This window comes from Oncorhynchus tshawytscha, linkage group LG14 (genome assembly GCF_018296145.1).
Source record: "Oncorhynchus tshawytscha isolate Ot180627B linkage group LG14, Otsh_v2.0, whole genome shotgun sequence".
Taxonomy (NCBI): domain Eukaryota; kingdom Metazoa; phylum Chordata; class Actinopteri; order Salmoniformes; family Salmonidae; genus Oncorhynchus; species Oncorhynchus tshawytscha.
Window position 1 is genome coordinate 28,544,998 of NC_056442.1, and position 19,725 is coordinate 28,564,722.

At 41.5% G+C, this 19,725-nt stretch overlaps 1 protein-coding gene across 2 annotated transcripts in view; it reads left to right on the top strand.

The window, feature by feature from the left end:
- The first annotated feature begins 3,387 nt into the window (after positions 1-3,387).
- Positions 3,388-19,725, top strand: part of snx19b (sorting nexin 19b) — a 36,042-nt gene continuing 19,704 nt past the window's right edge. The window contains exons 1-9 of one of the 2 annotated variants that reach the window (XM_024444871.2): positions 3,388-3,703; positions 4,147-5,862; positions 6,140-6,278; positions 6,399-6,499; positions 8,460-8,579; positions 9,274-9,380; positions 11,550-11,643; positions 11,763-11,934; positions 12,611-13,231. In XM_024444871.2, the coding sequence (XP_024300639.1) occupies positions 4,177-5,862; positions 6,140-6,278; positions 6,399-6,499; positions 8,460-8,579; positions 9,274-9,380; positions 11,550-11,643; positions 11,763-11,934; positions 12,611-12,648 (2,457 nt within the window). In that variant the 5' untranslated portion in view covers positions 3,388-3,703; positions 4,147-4,176 and the 3' untranslated portion in view covers positions 12,649-13,231. The other variant, XM_024444870.2, reaches the window with a different exon arrangement.

Below are 19,725 nucleotides of genomic sequence, written 5' to 3' on the forward strand. Positions count from 1 at the left end.
CACATTCTTCACATACTGTAATAAGTCACCATGTGGTTATTTGAACAATGAGCAAAAACCTGCCTTGACTGATTCATGATTAAAACCTTGACATTTGCCTGGATGGCTTTTTACTGGCTGTGGGTATAGTCGACAGCTTAGCATTTGAGTTCATAGACATTTTCCACACTTCATTGTGCCACATTGATTTCCTGTGTGGCATATTTTCTCAGGTAATCTGAGCAGCCTCTGAACAACTGAACATTGCTAAAGGACATTAGTATAGCAATAGAATAGATAATGTCATGTAAACAATGTCATCCCAATGCTACAGGGCCCAGGCTACCTTAACAGTGTAGCCTACCATGCACACTCAATTGCCTCTCTATACCTAACCCAAATACGTGGAATATCAGATTAATTATGACTGTTTCTTTGACTGTTTTTAAATAAAGTATTATTATTGAATCATCTTGGATATCTGACAAGACAATAACATTTTTCATATAGTGACCTGACCAAGCAGTGGGATCAATCATGTTTATTCAGATGCAGCTATGACCTGTGGTGGCAGTCGCAGATAAAATGCATTTAATTTATCATCTTTATGACTAAAGAATTTGGTTGCGTTCCCCTGTTCAGACGTTGCATGTATCAACCAATGGCTGCGTGCTACGTGTCGACTGTCAGAATGCTTTAACATACGATGTGGTTAGCTGATCCTGGAGTCTAGGTCGAAAATATAATAATCAGGCGCCGTACCAGTAAAAGACTAGCCAATCACAATATATGACACCCTGGTTTGCGCACCTTTGAAGTTCAGATGGGAACAGCTAGGCCTAATCGTTGGAATAGTGACTGAAGTCTGGACACTGACTGTAAGGCCTCACATGTAGCCTCTTACAATATGAACTCCTACAGAATTAAGTGTTATTTGCAATAAAAGTATACACCAAATGTTAATTTTGTCTCGGGAACTGGAGTAGATAAATATGATTTCTTTCTTTCAGCATCCTGAGAGAATGTGAATGCACGCTCAGGGACGGTGTTGTGTAGCCTAAACATGAAAAAAAAAGCTGACAGTAGAAAGGTTTCCTTCCAGATTTTCATGCGAATATACTAAAATCTCCATACAATAATATGAGCATTTTCCCAATAGAGATGTGTTAATCAAACGGACTTTATGCGGATAAAAGGCTGTGCGTGATGGTGACGTAGTGCACATAAAATGAACTTGTCCCTAAAATTCTCATGTACCAAATTAAAAATACAAGTTAAATGGGTTTCCATCGCATTTTCAACTCTACTGATGGTTTTGTCACAAAACTGTTGCGTTGTCTTGGCACATGTGCTCTAGCCAACAGCTCTCACATAGAGTGCGAGTAGACTACCTACATTATACGATTAAAAGGCAGTCAAGCATCGACCATCATGTCACCAGAATAAGACCCTCGATATTAATTGCAAAGGAGCATCGAGCTCATCACCTTGCACATTACTTGCACATTCACCACCCTGTGAAGCTCATCATAATGTATTTAATCTGTAGCCCAATAAACTGCATGCTTTCCGTTGTCATAGTGGGAGGAACACATAACATATCATCGTGTGACTGACTCCACGTTTACTTCGATATGAGGGTTATTATGTCAATAGTGGCGCATAACGGTTTTTCCACCGCCATTTCTTGCATAATTAATTTTACCGACACAAAAATATCACACCATGTTGTAATAACAAATAGTCTGTCAGCATTTATAAAATTGTACCGGCATTTCATGTTTCCATCAGCCCGGACCTTTTCATGCGTCAGGTAGTGTGGGTATTGGTCAAGTGTGACACATTCTGAAAATGTGCTTTCCAGAATACAGAATCATCCCAGTGTCTTAACCCCCAACATGATATCATTCTAAATAAATTAAGAACTATACTACACTCTAAACATGAGGTGTTCAACAAGGGTTCTTGTAAGATCCTCAAAGTCCTTCAAAGAACCGTAGGGTTCTTGGCACTGAAAATTGCCCTAAAAAGGTTCTTCCAAGAACCCCATAGGAGGTGGGGTTCATCGATTAACCTCCTTAGTTGGTAGGGGTTCTGGCAGGAACCTAACTGCCCAACTGAAAGATTTGGATTTGAATTTGAAGGGGGTGCAGGTCCAGGCATTTAAATGAAAAATGTAAAGATCTCCTCAATTTAAGGTAAGGGTTAACCCTTATATGATCTAAATTGATATTGTTTTGTGATAATACGATCTATCTTTTCACATTTGTGTAAATCTTTATACAATAGAAAAGGACACAATTTTATGGATATCAATCAACAAAGAGGTAAGAATATGTATGCTATAAGAATATGTTGAAGGCTAGCTGTTTTGGGTGCCGATGACTGAATTGCTCACTTTTGTGTTTGTGTCTGCAGGTATACAGATGAGGAAGCATACAAAGGTATATCAATTGGTATTGGTATGTTATGCAGATCACATGCCGTCCTCCTCCCTTACCTCTTCAATGAAAATCACATAGGCCTCTACATTATGGACAAGGTATGTGTATGAAAACCATTATCAAAACAGTTTTTTTCATCCACATTTACCACAAAAACCAAGGTATGAATACTGTCGTGTGCATGTTTTGTTAAACATCTGTATAATTACTACTTTTTGGATTTACAGACTTCAGCCCCTCTTTACACCTCTGATGATATAACAGGAAACCAGTTAGATCACCATGCACTGCATAATCATTCTGGCTATGGATACGGAGAACATCAAGACATTTTACATCAACACGGAAGAGGATATACCAATTGGACTTGGGGCTCTGCTGGGAGTTTACCTCATTATTTTGATTTTTTATTCTGCTTTGCCACTAAAATCATGAAGAACACTGACAACTAAATTATTGTTCTATTGTTATGTGGGGGTTTAGTTAAAAAATGAACCCCAAGGTCAACAGGTTCTTCAAGGATCCCTTAAAGGGGGCGACCTTAACCCAATTGAGATGGTTTGGGATGAGTTGGACCTCAGAGTGAAGGAAAAGCAGCCAACAAGAGCTTAGCATTTGTGGGAACTCCTTAAAGACTGTTGGAAAAGCATTCCTCATGAAGCTGGCTGAGAGAATAACAAGAGTGTGCAAAGCTGTCATCAAGGCAAAGGGTGGCTACTTTGAAGAATCTCAAATATGACATATATTTGGATTTGTTTAACACCTTTTTAGTTACTACATGATTCCATATGTGTTATTTCATATTGTTGATGTTTTCACTATTATTCTACAATGTAGAAAATAGTACAAATGAAGAAAAACCCTTGAATGAGAAGGCTTGTTCAAACTTTTGACTGGTACTGTATATTTAAACTCGGAATAATTCTTATTTGGATGGAAAACCAGCCTTTGCATTTTAGCCTACGTAGTTACAAATTACGTCGACATTCCTTAATTCGCTCCATAGCGTTATGGAAAAAGGGTTTATTGGATTAATGTGGCAACTCTCTTGCTGTGGAGAGAAAAATTTGCATCAGTTTTGAGACGTCATTGACTAGAATTTTGTAGACCTGGCAACCCTGGTCAAGAGATACGGGAAGTAAACAAACTGATGGAGCTGTCAAAAAAAAGAAAACAAGACGTTGCCAGCTTCTTGCAAGTGATACAGTTGCCATGACTGCTTGTATCATTTTACTTGTCGTACTTTCCGGAACATCAAGCTAGGGGTACATTTGACGAAGGTAAATTTAGCAAGGGTCATTTAGCTTGGCTAGCTAGCTAACGTTACTGTAGCAAGCTAACGAAAGGAAAGACGACCCGGCTAGCAAACTAACAGTAGCTTCTCACCCCCACCGTGAATAACCAGACATCTCATCATATCAATAATATAATATATCATCAGTTAATTGTAAAGTCAATGTGTCATTACAAAATCGTTAGATGAAGCTAGCTATGTGGACTGTCACTTTTACATGGCAACAAGCTAACGTTAGCTAGGTCCACTCCACTGGCTGCTACTAGCCAGAGCTACTCAGCTAACCAGGCAATAATACCAATTCTTCCTGTAGGTTTCAGAGAAGAAATGTAGTTTTTCACAGATAATAAATTCACTAGCTATGTCTGTGTTGCCAGGTAGATAATGTAAAAGGAATCTAACGTTACTTATGTTATTTATTTTTTGTAGACACTGAATATAAAAGTCATATGAAGAGCCATGTCTCACACTCAGTCCGAGACTGTTGGCCCAATTCAGTGGACCATGGCGGAGCTACTGGGTCAGAGGAGCCTACTGGGCTTTGGAGCTCTTCTGACATGGCTGATTCTCTTCCATTTACTGGTGAATGTATGGCTGCTGTGTGTCTTCACCAGCCTCCTGGTGGTCATGGGAGGCTGGCTGGGATCTCAGGCTGTCCTGGACTCCAACAGAGTTGTTCACCTAGAGCGGTTCATCACATTGGAAAGGGTCCCTCCTTTGCCTGAGAGTGAGCGTCAGCTAGACCACGAGATACAGACCACCGTGCGCAAGATAATCAGAGACTTTGTGTCCTCCTGGTACTGCATAGTGTCCTCGGAGCGGCACTTTGAGGTCGAGGTGCAAAGTGCCATGTACTCCATGGCGATGGAGCTGAAGAATCGGTCAAGAAGAGTGGACAGGAAGGTCCTGACCCAGAGGGTTTTGGACCTGTGTGGCGGCCACCTTCAGAGCTACCTGAGAGCCAAAGAAGTCATGGCCGAGCTGAAGAGGCAACCGGATGGAGAGAACAGCCTCTGGAAAGCATACTCCCGGGTCTGCACACCTCACCCAGCTGTGAAGAGCTCAGCCATGGAGGTGAACTACGCCAGGGCTATTGTTGACCTGCTGCTGCATGTCCTTGTCCCACTGCCTCACCTGGAAACCCGAACGGGAAGGTTTGTGGTCGGAGAGCTCATCACGTGCAATGTCCTTCTCCCCTTCATTACGAAACTATCGGATCCAGACTGGCTGAACCTGTTAATCGTTTCCATTTTCACCAAGTCAAGTATGCAAGCCCCCAAAGCCTCAGAACCACCAAAAACACCATCACTGCCACATCTCACTGTCTTAGAGCAGGATCAGCCCCAGCAAGACGTTCAGGTCCCTTGCTCTTTACCCTTAAGGATCCTATCAGAAACACCTAACGACACAGAGGCTGCCACACCCGAGTTGGCTGCTTACGATATCATCGACTCGGCAGAATTGTACTGCCCTCAGAATAATATAGAGGAAGAAGAGCCTCGACAGGCTAGACAGTACATTGGTATCTGCCCAATGGACTACCTGAGACCAGTCAAATCCAACCCGTTCTACCAAGAGACCGACTCAGACCTGGACTCTCCTCTGACAGATTTCAAGAGGAGCTCAATGGAGTCCCTGGTTCTGATTGGTGCAGAGGAAGCGCTGTCGGACCGGTTTCGAGAGTGTGCCACGCCCACTGACATCAGCAGCGTCATGGATCTGGAAGATGACCTCCGGGTTTACTCTGGTCTAGCCGAGGTCACTTCCTACCCCAAAGTCCTGGTCTCTGAACAACAGGATCACCCCGAAGCCTTCGCTAACGTGTTGTGCACCACGACCGAGGACGATCCCTCGAGATTCAGCAGCCTCCAGGACCTGGAGATGAGGGACAGCGGCACTAGCCCAGAGAGAGAGCTGCTGAGCGTAGACCTTGCGGTGGGCTGCCACTCCAACGGGCTGACGGCGTCGGTGAGTGGCCCTCTGCAGACCTCCTCCCCCATGGCTCCCCTGCCCTCCTTCAGCTTCGAGCCCCTCAGCAGCCCCGAAGGCCCCATCATCATCCAGAACCTTCGAATCCCCGGGACCATCACGGCCAAGGAGCACCGTGGCACCGGCTCGCACCCGTACACTCTCTACACGGTCAAGGTGAGTTATTATTGCAAGGTGAATTTGTTTGTTGTTTAATGTTTGGAGAACAGTATGGAGAACATTACATGTTGGTGGTTTGAATATGCTAGGTTACATATGTGTCTTCATATACGCTGCTAAAACAACTTATTCTGATCATTGATGAGGTGTGTTGGTTTTAAGGCCAGAACACCAAGTAGAGGAAAGAAAAGGTAAGTAGTGGAAAGGGAAGTTTCGGGGTTATTTTTGTCTATATTAATCTAGTTTGTTTTGTGCTAAAACATATGTCTTTCAGTATGAAACAGCAATGGACTCTAATATCCCAGGGTCTATCCAGCCAGTTGCCTATCACACGGTCAACCGGCGATATAGTGAGTTTCTCAACCTACAGACCCGCTTGGAGGAGAAATCAGACTTGCGAAAACTCATCAAAAGTGAGTATTGTTATCTGAACAATGACAGGCGTTTTCAGGCGTTTTAGTTCCATGTGTCATGTGGAACTGGACTGGTTGTCTTTCTTACAGCTTCTAACTGATCTCACTAACATGGTTTAGATGTGAAAGGACCAAAGAAAATATTTCCAGACTTGCCGTTTGGTAACATGGACAGTGACAAAGTTGAGGCCAGGAAAGGGCTGCTCGAGACTTTCCTCAAGGTTGGTAACATCTTAACTCAAGCCTTGGGAATTAAAACAATATTTTTTTGTTCGTTTTGTACTTTGTAAACTGCATGTATTATACACTTTAATGTAATATTTCTCATTGCCATATACAGTTGAAGTTGGAAGTTTACATACACCTTAGCCAAATACATGTAAACTCAGTTTTTCACAATTCCTGACATTTAATCCTAGTAAAGATTCCCTGTCTTAGGTCAATTAGGATCACCACTTTATTTTAGAATGTGAAATGTCAGAATAATAGTAGAGAGAATTATTTATTTCAGCTTTTACTTCTTTCATCACATTCCCAGTGGGTCAGAAGTTTACATACACTCAATTAGTATTTGATAGAATTGCCTTTGAATTGTTTAACTTGGGTGTTTTGGGTAGCCTTCCACAAGCTTCCCACAATAAGTTGGATGAATTTTGGCCCATTCCTCCTGGCAGAGCTGGTGTAACTGAGTCAGGTTTGTAGGCCTCCTTGCTCGCACACACTTTTTCAGTTCAGCCCACAAGTTTTCTATGGGATTGAGGTCAGGGCTTTGTGATGGCCACTCCAATACCTTGACTTTGTTGTTCTTAAGCCATTTTTCACAACTTTGAAAGTATGCTTTGGGTCATTGTCCATTTGGAAGACCCATTTGCGACCAAGCTTTAACTTCCTGACTGATGTCTTGAGATGTTTCTTCAATATATCCACATAATTTTTCATCCTCATATTGCCATCTTTTTTGTGAAGTGCACCAGTCCCTCCTGCAGCAAAGCACCCCCACAACATGATGCTGCCACCCCCGTGCTTCACGGTTGGGATGGTGTTCTTCGGCTTGCAAGCCTCCCCCTTTTTCCTCCAAACATAACGATGGTCATTATGGCCAAACAGTTCTATTTTTATTTCATCAGACCAGAGGACATTTATCCAAGAAGTACAATCTTTGTCCCCATGTTCAGTTGTAAACCGTAGTTTGGCTTTTTTATGGCGGTTTTGGAGCAGTGGCTTCTTCCTTGCTGAGCGGCCTTTCAGATTATGTTGATATAGGACTCGTTTTACTGTGGCTATAGATACTTTTGTACCTGTTTCCTCCAGCATCTTCACAAGGTCCTTTGCTGTTGTTCTGGGATTGATTTGCACTTTTTGCACCAAAGTACGTTCATCTCTAGGAGACAGAATGTGTCTCCTTCCTGAGCGGTATGACGGCTGCGTGGTCCCATGGTGTTTATACTTGCATACTATTGTTTGTACAGATGAACGTGGTACCTTCAGGCGTTTGGAAATTGCTCCCAATGATGAACCAGACTTGGAGGTACACATTTTTTTTCAGAGGTCTTGGCTGATTTCTTTAGATTTCCCCAGGATGTCAAGCAAAGAGGCACTGAGTTTTAAGGTAGGCCTTGAAATACATCCACAGGTCCACCTCCAATTGACTCAAATTATGTCAATTAGCCTATTAGAAGCTTCAAAAGCCATGACATAATTTTCTGTTTAAAGGCACAGTCAACTTAGTGTATGTAAACTTCTGACCCACTGGAATTGTGATACAGTGAATTATAAGTGATATAATCTGTCTGTAAACAATTGTTGGAAAATTACTTGTGTCATGCACAAAGTAGACTTGTGTCCTAACCGACTTGCCAAAACTATAGTTTGTTAACAAGAAATTTGTGGGGTGGTTAAAAAACAAGTTTTAATGACTCCAACCTAAGTGTATGTAAACTTCAGACTTCAACTGTAGATCTGAGTGAAATTTATTTGGATGAATTAACATAATGTTCATGACATTACAAAATCAAATACTATTTTATTCATCACGTGCTTCGTAAACAACAGATGTAGACTAACAGAAAGCAAGCATTTCACTGTTAGTCTACCTACACCTGTTGTTTACGAAGAATGTGACAAATAAAAGGTTATTTTATTGTTACTTGAAAACTAACACTCATCTCCCCTATTTTTCAGCAACTTTGTGCTATACCCGAAACTGCCAACAGTGAAGAAATGCAGGAGTTCCTTGCTCTTAATACAGATGCAAGAATTGCCTTTGTCAAGAAGCCGTTCATTGTATCACACATAGACAAGGTATGTGTTATTGATAATCACTTTAATTAACTAGGCCTGTATGCATTAGAAACAAGGAGATCCTGTACAGAAAACCTCAATGCAGAGAGTGAGGAACTTAAGAGGCATCAATAACGCACTCCCAAACATTTTACCTCCCCTGTAAATGATAATGGTGAGAAGTTAGAATGTTTTTTCAATATTCACGTTCCATTCCCGATTATGCTTAATCATGGTAGCATCCACAGCAGTGTAGAAGTGCTCAGAAACATCATATCATTTTATTTACAGTAAAAGTCACTCCATAATGACACAATACATGATTTACCATTCATTTCTATTGGGCACAAAATATTCTGAAACACAACCAAAACAAACTACAGATGCATCCAACAAGTTTGTGGAGTCACAAGTTTAATATAGTCATTGCGAGGTAGGAATATGGGACAAAAATACTAAACCTTTTACTCAATTTAATACACTATAATAGGGGGACTAAATACATCAAGTGTGTTCATTTCTAAACGGTTAAACACATATGTATGAAAATACCCTCAGATAAAAGTTGACATTATGCACTGTCGCTTCATATAATACATTGGATCTCAAATCCAAAATGCTGGAATATAGAGCCAAATAGAAACGTTTTTGTTTCACTGTCCAAATACAGTAAATTCGTAGGGGAATGTAACTGTGTGAACAAATGGCTCTGTAGATTGTGGATACCTTGAAGACGGCATTTCCTCGCTCAGAGCTACAGAGCCCTACAGAAGACATGGACGGAGACTCTGAGGGAAAGCCTTCCTCAGATAAGAAAAACAAGTAAGTCAAATGAACTCCTCCTTCTGTAGAACAATACAATAAATGGTGTCTCAATAATAGAGTCAGAGTTGGAAGTAATGGATTACATGTATTAGGTAATCACATACAAATGTTTATGTAACTGTAATCAGGCCAGATTAAATTTTTTTAAATGTGTAATTGGATTACAGTTACATTCTTAAAAACAGCTGATTGCACTACTTCTTCTAATATCAGGATTTGGGCTGTAAGTGTTTGCCTCAAACACACAGAAATGGCAGATCTTTGAAAGCTGTTTTGAGCCCCCACTGCTTAGAAGTCACCTTTCAGTGGGAATGGAAGCTTTTCCTTTCTGCTCTGATCTATTTTGAAATCTGCCTAGTTTCGTTTCACAGGAATGTTTTTCACCACAAAAAAAGTCACAAAAAAAGTTTGTGTATAAAGTTCATTTTTGATGAGTCAACACCCTTTTCACTTCCCAAGAACTGGCATGACAGATATGACAAACCACTACTTACTGCTAAATCTCAAGTTTCAGTGGAAATGAGTACACTGAAATCTACCTATCTGTCTGTCTTGGAAGTCATACCAGACTGTTACATGAAGGGTGGGCCAGACATTACCATTTCGTGGGAGGATTTAGGCCCATAATTTCACAATCAAAGAATGAGTGTTGGAAAAGCTTTTTCTGGAACTTGACAGTAACACTGACGTGTTAGTGATGCCATTTCATCAAGAAGATGCATTAAAAAAGTTGAGCCAGCACTTTCCCAAGGATTCTGGGGTTGAGTGGGCAGAGTAAAGGTGTCTGCATATATAAGGTCAGTTTGCTCCTAGCAGAGCTCGGCTAGGCGAAGTGAACGTCTACTCGCATACTCCGTTAAAAGTCCTTTGCTTTTGTCCCTCTTGAGATGCTGTATCAACAATATAGCCAGTACACTTCCTCAAAATAGTCTAAATTAATCTAAGATAACTCAATAAATTTGTAAATCATTTAGATGTTTTTGCATTGGAGGTCTTAGTCAAACAATTGTACATCTAGCTAAGATGTTTGGTGCCATATTTCTCAGGTGAAAAGATTTGCATGAAAACTAGTCATCTGCCGTTGAATGACAACACTTCATTGAAGAATCCCTAGTGTTGACCAATCACTGACAAAGGGGCGAAGACTTCGGCTACCGAACTTCGACAAGCTTCAAGACAACATTTTGTGTGCTCAAACAGCCCAAAAAACTTCTGCTGAACACCAAAACGTCCCAAAATGTTGTCATAATATATTCTTGAAATGTTTATACTCGGAAGTACAGTAAGCTTTAGAGGGAACTGATTGTTCTGCAAGATAAACTTACGAGGCAGATGCTGATTTACCAAGGTGTTAATCCAAAAGTAATCAGTTTACATTATTCAATTTGATTAATCCAATGGATTATTTTACAAATTACAGTTATTTTCATGTAATCTGTATTTACATTTTTCAAGTCCAACCCTGAATATATACACTGAGTGTACAAACCATTATGAACACCTGCTCTTTCAATGACATAAACTGACCAGGTGAAAGCTATGATCCCTTATTGATGTCACCTGTTAAATCCACTTCAATGAGTGTAGATGAAGGGGAGGAGACAGGTTTATGAAGGATTTTTAAGCTCTGAGACAATTGTGACAAGGATTGTGCATGTGTGCCATTCAGAGGGTAAACTGTCATTCAGAGGGTGAAGTGCCTTTGAACAGGGTATGGTAGTAGGTGCCAGGCACACCAGTTTGAGTGTGTCAAGAACTGCAACGCTGCTGGGTTTGTCACGCTCAACAGTTTCCCGTGTGTATCAAGAATGATCTACCACCCAAAGGACATCCAGCCAACTTGACACAACTGTGGGAAGCATTGGAGTCAAAATGGGCCAGCATTCCTGTGGAAAGCTTTCAACACCTTGTAGAGATCATACCCTGAGGAATTGAGGCTGTTCTGAGGGCAAAAGGGGGTGCAACTCAATATGAGGAAGTTGTTCTTAATGTTTTGTACACTTGGTGTGGGTGGGTGGGTGGATGGATGGGATAGGTGGATATGTGTGTGTGTGTGTGTGTGTGTGTGTGTGTGTATATATGTGTATACATTATTTCATTATGAAATGTGCGTGACATTTTGTGAAATGAATTGCTATATAGTTCGATATGTGTGTCTGTTTACAGGTCCCGGCTAAGGTTCTCCAGCAAAATCACCCCAGTCCTTAATGTGTCTGATATGAGGCCTAAAGTGCTATACTGCTTAGATGAGGGGAGCACAGTAAGTACTTCACTGTACTGTGGTCTCTCGTCTACAGTGACGATTGTTGCATGACATTTTGTTATAAGAGTTTTTAATCCTTAAACACATGAATGTTTGTCATGCTTCTCTTTTTCCAGGGGTTTAACGGCCTGTCGGTTGCTGGTCTAGAGGCCTTTATTAAGGAGCAGGAACTAGCGGTGATGTGTGACGCAGAGGCTGAGAGGGAAGGCTGTCCAGGCCTCAAAGGAGAAGTTGGAGGCTGTGGGTGCACGCGGAATAATTTAGCAGGTGCATCCATTCAAGACTCTGGTAAGGACTGTGCAGAGAATGTGGATATTTTAGAAGTTGTGGGTGCGTGAACTTACATAATGACACCTCTCACAATATTGTTCAATGCCCCATTAGTTCAATACAGGAACTAAGTTCATGCAAAAATCTTGGCTTGTGATAATGGATCTTTACGTTATGACCGCTTTCTGTTCATCCCGGCAGTGTCTGTTTGTACGTGCGTGAATGCATGCTTCTTACTGTGTGGACAGACAGACGGACAGAGTGGCGTGACTGTGGAGTCGGGGGAAGCACAATTCCGCCCACATCTTCTACTCCAGACTGAGCTTGACTGGCTCATTCATTGTGAAATTATGTTTTTTACTGTACATAAAAACAGGATTTGCTACTTTTCTTACTTGGTTTAAGTTCAGTTTCTGGCCCGGTCTATGAATATTCAGTGTTTTAGAATGTGGACCGAAGGTTTAGGTCCTCTAACTGATCTTGCCTCTTACTTCCATCTCCACACATGGAAGACCAGCAGTCTATTGTATGTCTCTGATCCAGTGAATGGCCTTAGAAAAAAATGGTGATCTCATTGACTTCATATGGAAACTATCTCCCACGACTCGACATTGGAATGAGCATGTTCCTTTTTAATTGAATCCAAATTGCTAGGGCTTCCATGTTTAACGTCTGCTCATTGTCTTGTCTGAAGGAGATGCGTTTCAGATGTGGGCCAGACTTTCATGGTGAGCCGTCTGGCTCACTCTCACTGACCAGACGGGTCTGAAACATCCAGATCACTTCTGAACATTTCAAGGTTGAAAAATTAACCTGAATGTGACCAGCATACCCATGCAGTACTATAATGTCACCACTAGAGGGAAGTATTGGCAAACATTTGTTGGGGGTATTTTTTTGTCTATGCTGAGAAATCTGTCCAGGAGCAAGAGGTTACTGTTTGTTAATGTCAATGTTTGACATTGTGTGTATCATAGGTTTTTTACTTTTTACAGATTTCCTCTGACAAATTTTGCCAATAATGTTGACATACAGTAGATATCCAACTCTTACGTGAGGCTTTAGTGTTTTGTGATTTTCATATTTCATAGCCAGAATGTTATTTTGTATTTTTGGTTGAAAACTGAGATGCAGTTGCGTTCTATAAATGATTTTACTTTGGACCATTGCTAATGCATGGTAAAATAGTGATACATACACAAGGCTTCAAACCTATGGTGTTTATTGTGCTTGTTTCAAGAATGTGGGATACTTTGTAAAGTGTGCATATGTGTGTGTGCATGCGTGTCATTTACGTGTGTGTGTGTGTGTTGTGGCACTGTCCACAGTGGCGGAGACGGCCCTGGCTGACGTGGCCCTAGACATCATGTGTCTGCTAATGAAGGACCAGTGGAGCTGGCTGTGCACCGACAACATCCGGAAGACTATCCGGCTGCTATTTGGAACCCTCATTGACAGGTACTGTACTGATGCATGGACCATAGAAATATAATTATTACTCTACTCCATTCTATTTCTATGGCATGGACCGCCATAGAGCACATGTCCTCCAAAACTAGTTGACATCTGTCACCACTTACCAGTCAGCCACTGACCTCTCATATCTAGTACTGTATATCAGAACATATGGAAATCAGGAACCTATCATTTCGAAATGGACCTTTTCAGAAGATTGACTGTGTGACTTACTGTGCACCCAAACTCTTATTAGAATGAAGCATTTAGCAAAAGGCTTATGTGGATACAGTATTGTTCCAGTATTATTTTGTCAAACAAGTAAAGGTCTTGCATATCTCAAGGAGTTTATAAAAAGGGCCAACGTGGTTGTTGTTGTGGTTTCTGCTGAATAACTGGAAACTGTTCCTCTAATGTGCAAGAGTACAATCTCTGAGCTCGTAAAGAATTTGCACATCAGCGATGTTGTGTACTGGGACCAGAGCATGTGTGCGAAGTTGTGCGGTCAGAAATCCCGCTCATCGCTCACTGAACGATGCTTGTGCTCTACTCCGGCGCCTCACTTCCTTTACAACGGCCCCGCTAAAAAACACTGCTCCAGATTCGCTCCATTCATTAATCACAGTTTAACCAATTTTGTGATTACCTGGACCTATCATTTAGATTTGAAGTATTGAAACCAAACCATATGATTTGAATGAAACGTATTTTAATAAACAAGAAAAGGTGACAGTAAAAAACACTCATTTCAAATGGGCTACATGTCATATTAAACCGCATATAAACACTCTAAATAGGTCAGGAGCCAGACAGGGAGCCTAAGAAGCATCGTTCAGAAGGAACGAAAATGAATTATTTAGGCTTTATTATTATTAGCCGATTTATTTCAAGGTTATAGCCTCCAAATAAATAAATGGTGAAGCATTTGTGAGTGAGACACGCTAGGCTGGCATGAACATTAAGCGCTCAGCATTTAAACAACATTTCTTTGTATTCAATTATTATAGTCTATAAATTGTGCATAAAGGCTATGACTTACTTACAAGGAAATAAAATGAAGAATGTCTTAGGCCTATTCACTTTTAGAAACACGAATTTGGCCAGAGTCTGTGGCTGATGCGATGGTGCCTGGAGAGCTTGCCTTCTTACCTTCTCCGCGCTTGCAGAGCCACTAGGAATGCTAAACACCCTTTGGGCCACTTGCCAGGCTGGGCAGGGATGCAGAGTAAAAAAAAAAAAAGAATAAAATATATAGGTAGGCCGAATGGTTTTTAGGCAAAATAACCCAAGCAAAACAGAAAGCTCCTTGAAAGAGGTTATATGTCAGGCCTATTGGGCCAAAATCAATGATATTCTATAGATAAAAGAACCAAAATCAACCAAACCAAACGAGATCAGATTTTGATTATAAATACTTTGCTATAATGACACTTTGCTAGCTACCCACCTCATTCCTTTCCGTTAGCAAGTGCACGTAGTAAGTACACCATCATGCTTTCGAGATACATGTCTTTTCAGATTCCATAATGGTTCTTTAGTTGTGGACACCACATCACCGCACTCCCTCTCTTGCTCTTGGTCCTCCTGATCTTTGGAAGTCACCTTGATTTAAACCCCGGAGTGTTTCATAAGTTTCTTAATTAAAATATTTAGTGAACTCCATGACAGTAGCTAAAGCAAGGGGCTGTAGCAGCACACAAGTAGACTACAGATGCATGCTGGGCCGGGCATGTCCTGAGCTCGTGAAGTGAGTGAAATTGGAGTGGGAGAGAAGTCCGCTGCTCCAACTTTTGGGGAACTCGCTCCACGCTCCAGTCAAATTGCTCACGCTCCTCTCCTCGCACATATGGGACAGGTATGTTGGCTCTTCGGAGGGTAATCGTTATTTTGGCGGTCAAGTAGCCTGTCACTTTGCATGCCTCTGTGTGTCACGGACATTTTTTTGAAAGTGTAGTCTCAAGCAAGGGGAGATTTTTCTCTAATTCTCCAATGACCTTTCGCCTCTCCCTACATTCCGAGTCCGACATGCTCTCACTCAGGGCTAGACGCACAGACACACACACATTTCCGGGTACCCACAAGGATAGCAATACACACACACACACACACACACGCAGTTATAAACGTGTCTGTCATGGTCCCTTCAAATGGCTTCACAATAATACCATCTGTCAGGAGCTCGTATTTTAAAGGAATGTTTTTCCTTTTGCTCCGAGACAGATGTTTTCTTCACATTTCACAGAGTCCCGTTATTTATTTCACGTTGCAAGTTTACAGTGATTTGGAAGATATACAGTGGGGCAAAAAAGTATTTAGTCAGCCACCAATTGTGCAAGTTCTCCCACTTATAAGATGAGAGGCCTGTAATTTTCATCATAGGTACACTTCAACTATGACAGACAAAATGAGAAAAGAAAATCCAGAAAATCACATTGTAGGATTTTTAATGAATTTATTTGCAAATTATGGCGGAAAATAAGTATTTGGTCAATAACAAAAGTTTATCTCAATACTTTATCTCAATACCCTTTGTTGGCAATGACAGAGGTCAAATGTTTTCTGTAAGTCTTCACAAGGTTTGCACACATTGTTGCTGGTATTTTGGCCCATTCCTCCATGCAGATCTCCTCTAGAGCAGTGATGTTTTAGGGCTGTTGCTGGGCAACACAGACTTTCAACTCCCTCCAAAGATTTTCTATGATTTTCTCGATCTGTGGCTCCACGCAAGAATCCCAGAACCACACGGAGGACCTAGTGAATGACCTGCAGAGAGCTGGGACCAAAGTAACAAAGCCTACCATCAGTAACACACTACGCCGCCAGGGACTCAAATCCTGCAGTGCCAGACGTGTCCCCCTGCTTAAGCCAGTACATGTCCAGGCCCGTCTGAAGTTTGCTAGAGAGCATTTGGATGATCCAGAAGAAGATTGGGAGAATGTCATATGGTCAGATGAAACCAAAATATAACTTTTTGGTAAAAACTCAACTCGTCGTGTTTGGAGGACAAAGAATGCTGAGTTGCATCCAAAGAACCCCATACCTACTGTGAAGCATGGGGGGTGGAAACATCATGCTTTGGGGCTGTTTTTCTGCAAAGGGACCAGGATGACTGATCCATGTAAAGGAAAGAATGAATGGGGCCATGTATCGTGAGATTTTGAGTGAAAACCTCCTTCCATCAGCAAGGGCATTGAAGATGAAACGTGGCTGGGTCTTTCAGCATGACAATGATCCCAAACACACCGCCCGGGCAATGAAGGAGTGGCTTCGTAATAAGCATTTCAAGGTGCTGGAGTGGCCTAGCCAGTCTCCAGATCTCAACCCCATAGAAAATCTTTGGAGGGAGTTGAAAGTCCATGTTGCCCAGCAACAGCCCCAAAACATCACTGCTCTAGAGGAGATCTGCATGGAAGAATGGGCCAAAATACCAGCAACAATGTGTGCAAACCTTGTGAAGACTTACAGAAAACATTTGACCTCTGTCATTGCCAACAAAGGGTATTGAGATAAAGTATTGAGAAACTTTTGTTATTGACCAAATACTTATTTTCCGCCATAATTTGCAAATAAATAAATTAAAAATCCTACAATGTGATTTTCTGGATTTTTTTTCCTTCTCGTTTTGTCTGTCATAGTTGAAGTGTACCTATGATAAATTACAGGCCTCACTCATCTTTTTAAGTGGGAGAACTTGCACAATTGGTGGCTGACTAAATACTTTTTTGCCCCACTGTATTAATCACTTTGAAAATCAATTATTTCCAAGTTTCCTCAACCTGCTGTTCTATAACTTTCCACAGTGCCTCTGTAGAAAGTTATGTGTTATGCAATTAGTTGCGTCTGTTTCCATTTCTTTGTGGGAAAACTGATTTTGAAGCAGCAGGTTCTTCTCTGCTATGATCAGTAGGCCTACCAAGTTATCCTAAAGCTTGATAGACCCTAATGATAGTATCTTGATAATGCATTTCATCTTAATTGACAACATTTATTTCTGGAGTCCTTGTGTATTAGAAGCAGTTTGGAGAACTCTGCCTGTACTCACAAAGCGTCTCAGAGTAGCAGAGCTGATCTAGGATCAGGCCCCCCCCCCTCATCCATATAATCATATTCATTCTGTGGCGGCAGGGTATCCTAGTGGTTAGAGCGTTGGACTAGTAACCGGAAGGTTGCAAGTTCAAACCCCCGAGCTGACAAGGTACAAATCTGTCGTTCTGCCCCTGAACAGGCAGTTAACCCACTGTTCCTTGGCCTTCATTGAAAATAAGAATTTGTTCTTAACTGACTTGCCTAGTTAAATAAAGGTAAAATATTCATTCTGATCAAAAAGGCTAAACTGATCCTATATCAGCACTAACACTCCTACTCTGAGATTAAGCATACTGGATGGTGTATAAACGCTTGACCTAGTTCCATTCAAAATAAATATCGGTGATGCTGTGATAATGCTTAGGCTAACTTTTTTTCCTAATGAGATTTTCTCCTCTGACTCTTGCCGCTCTGACGACTTTTACGAGGGTTTCCGTTTCGACAGGAGCATCGGAAAGTATCGTATCACAGGGGCCCCTGGGCCTTGATGTGTGAGCTGAGCCTCAGCCAGACTGGGATGTGATTGGCCATGTGCAAGACCAATCCTGTTTTATGAAGTCGACGCTTCCTAGTCTTCATTCTAATTCTATGAGGAAAAACTGTGTTTCTCTTTAAGATTAATAGAAGGATTCTGATTAATGTAATGAATGTTGCTTTTTTGAGAAGGTAGTTTTGAGGTTGACATTTTGAGTTTAGGCTCATTAAACTTATTTTCTTGAATGGAAAGAGAGGTACTTCTGGTGTCGTCAAGATACCTCTGGTTGGCTTCCCTTCTCTGAGAATGCCTTCAGCAACAACTTCACAGAGGTTCGGTCATAGACGGGTATAGCTGACCCTGTAGCAGTAAACTCAACATGCATACAATGTTTTCGGGTTTGTGTGATCTAAGTCACCTAACCCTCCCTAAAGAAAGAGGGCCCTGTATTAGTGGCCCCTGTGTTGTTGGTCCGAGCTATTTAAAGCATCAGTCTGTCAGCAGAGACTGTTCTCACTGGCGACTAGTCCTCTCATCTTTTTACATGTTGCTCAGCTATGCTAGCTATACCCTAACAGACAGGCCTAAGAGCCTCTGGAGATAGCAGTAGAGGAAAACACGTTTGAATTCTTTCACTCTTTAAATTCTCTAACAAGGGAAAGGTTAGCTAGGCTAAACAGTTACTAGGCATATAGCTTTGGCTACTGTTGACTGTACTGTCTATCTGTTCAGGTTTTTGAGACACTACCGAATTTGATTAAAGGTTCGCAGTACTTCTCAGTGCAGTGCATCGATGACTTCAGAGTTTTTGAGTTGTTTACTTACAGTTACAAAACTGAAACGCCAAGAAACCAGCGCTAAACCTATTTAATATGACATAAGCTTTTAGTAAAATGCAAAGGAGATGCAGGCTATGGAAACCAGGTCCATGACTGTCACCGGCACCGCTTGCATGTCTGCTCTGCTTTAATCAAGAACCGCGAGTGGATGGAGCCCGGCCTCCAAAACACAACGTCTGTGTGATGAATTTGGCTGGAGACATGCTCTCGTAAATGGGGTCCAAGGCATTGGTTAGGGAGATGCATAATTTTATAGACTGGAAACTGGGACAATCTAAGATGAAAATATTCACCCTTAGACAGACGTCTGGAAAATCCACTCGAGGCCAGATTTGTGTCTTTTTGTCTGTACATGAAGCAAGCACAATCTTCAGAGGAATGGCATCGAAGGAATGACTGACTATCTTATAGCATTGAACAATATGCCTCATATACTGTCCGGTACATTTGGTAGGAGTGTGTTGCTAGCAACACCAAGGTCATGGGTTAAGTTCCTGCAGGGATCACATACACACATACTCAATTTATGCACTGTTTTGTAACTCTCTTTGGATAAAATCATCTTCTCAATGACATTATACTGTAGCCTCACAGGGTACAGCAGCAAAATGATCTTTAGGCTTTGTGAATGACAACAATTTCATATACACAGATATGAACTTCACACAAACAGTCCTTTCACTCTGTCTGGTTTCTGAACAGTGGGTAATGTCGTAAGTGTTAAATATGCCACATTTCCCCATAAGGTGGTCCCACAGGGTGATGATATGCTTGTTTTGTTCTGTGCAGTATCCTTCAGCCATCAGTGTACTTAAGGGACCATCTTAAGCCAAGGGAATCTGAGATCTGTTTTATCACGACATGGCTCTCAAATGTGTCCAGATGCATTTCCAAAGTGAGAAGAGGTGTTGAGAAATAGGTGTCTGTGTCCTTCTCCACTGTTTTGTATCACAT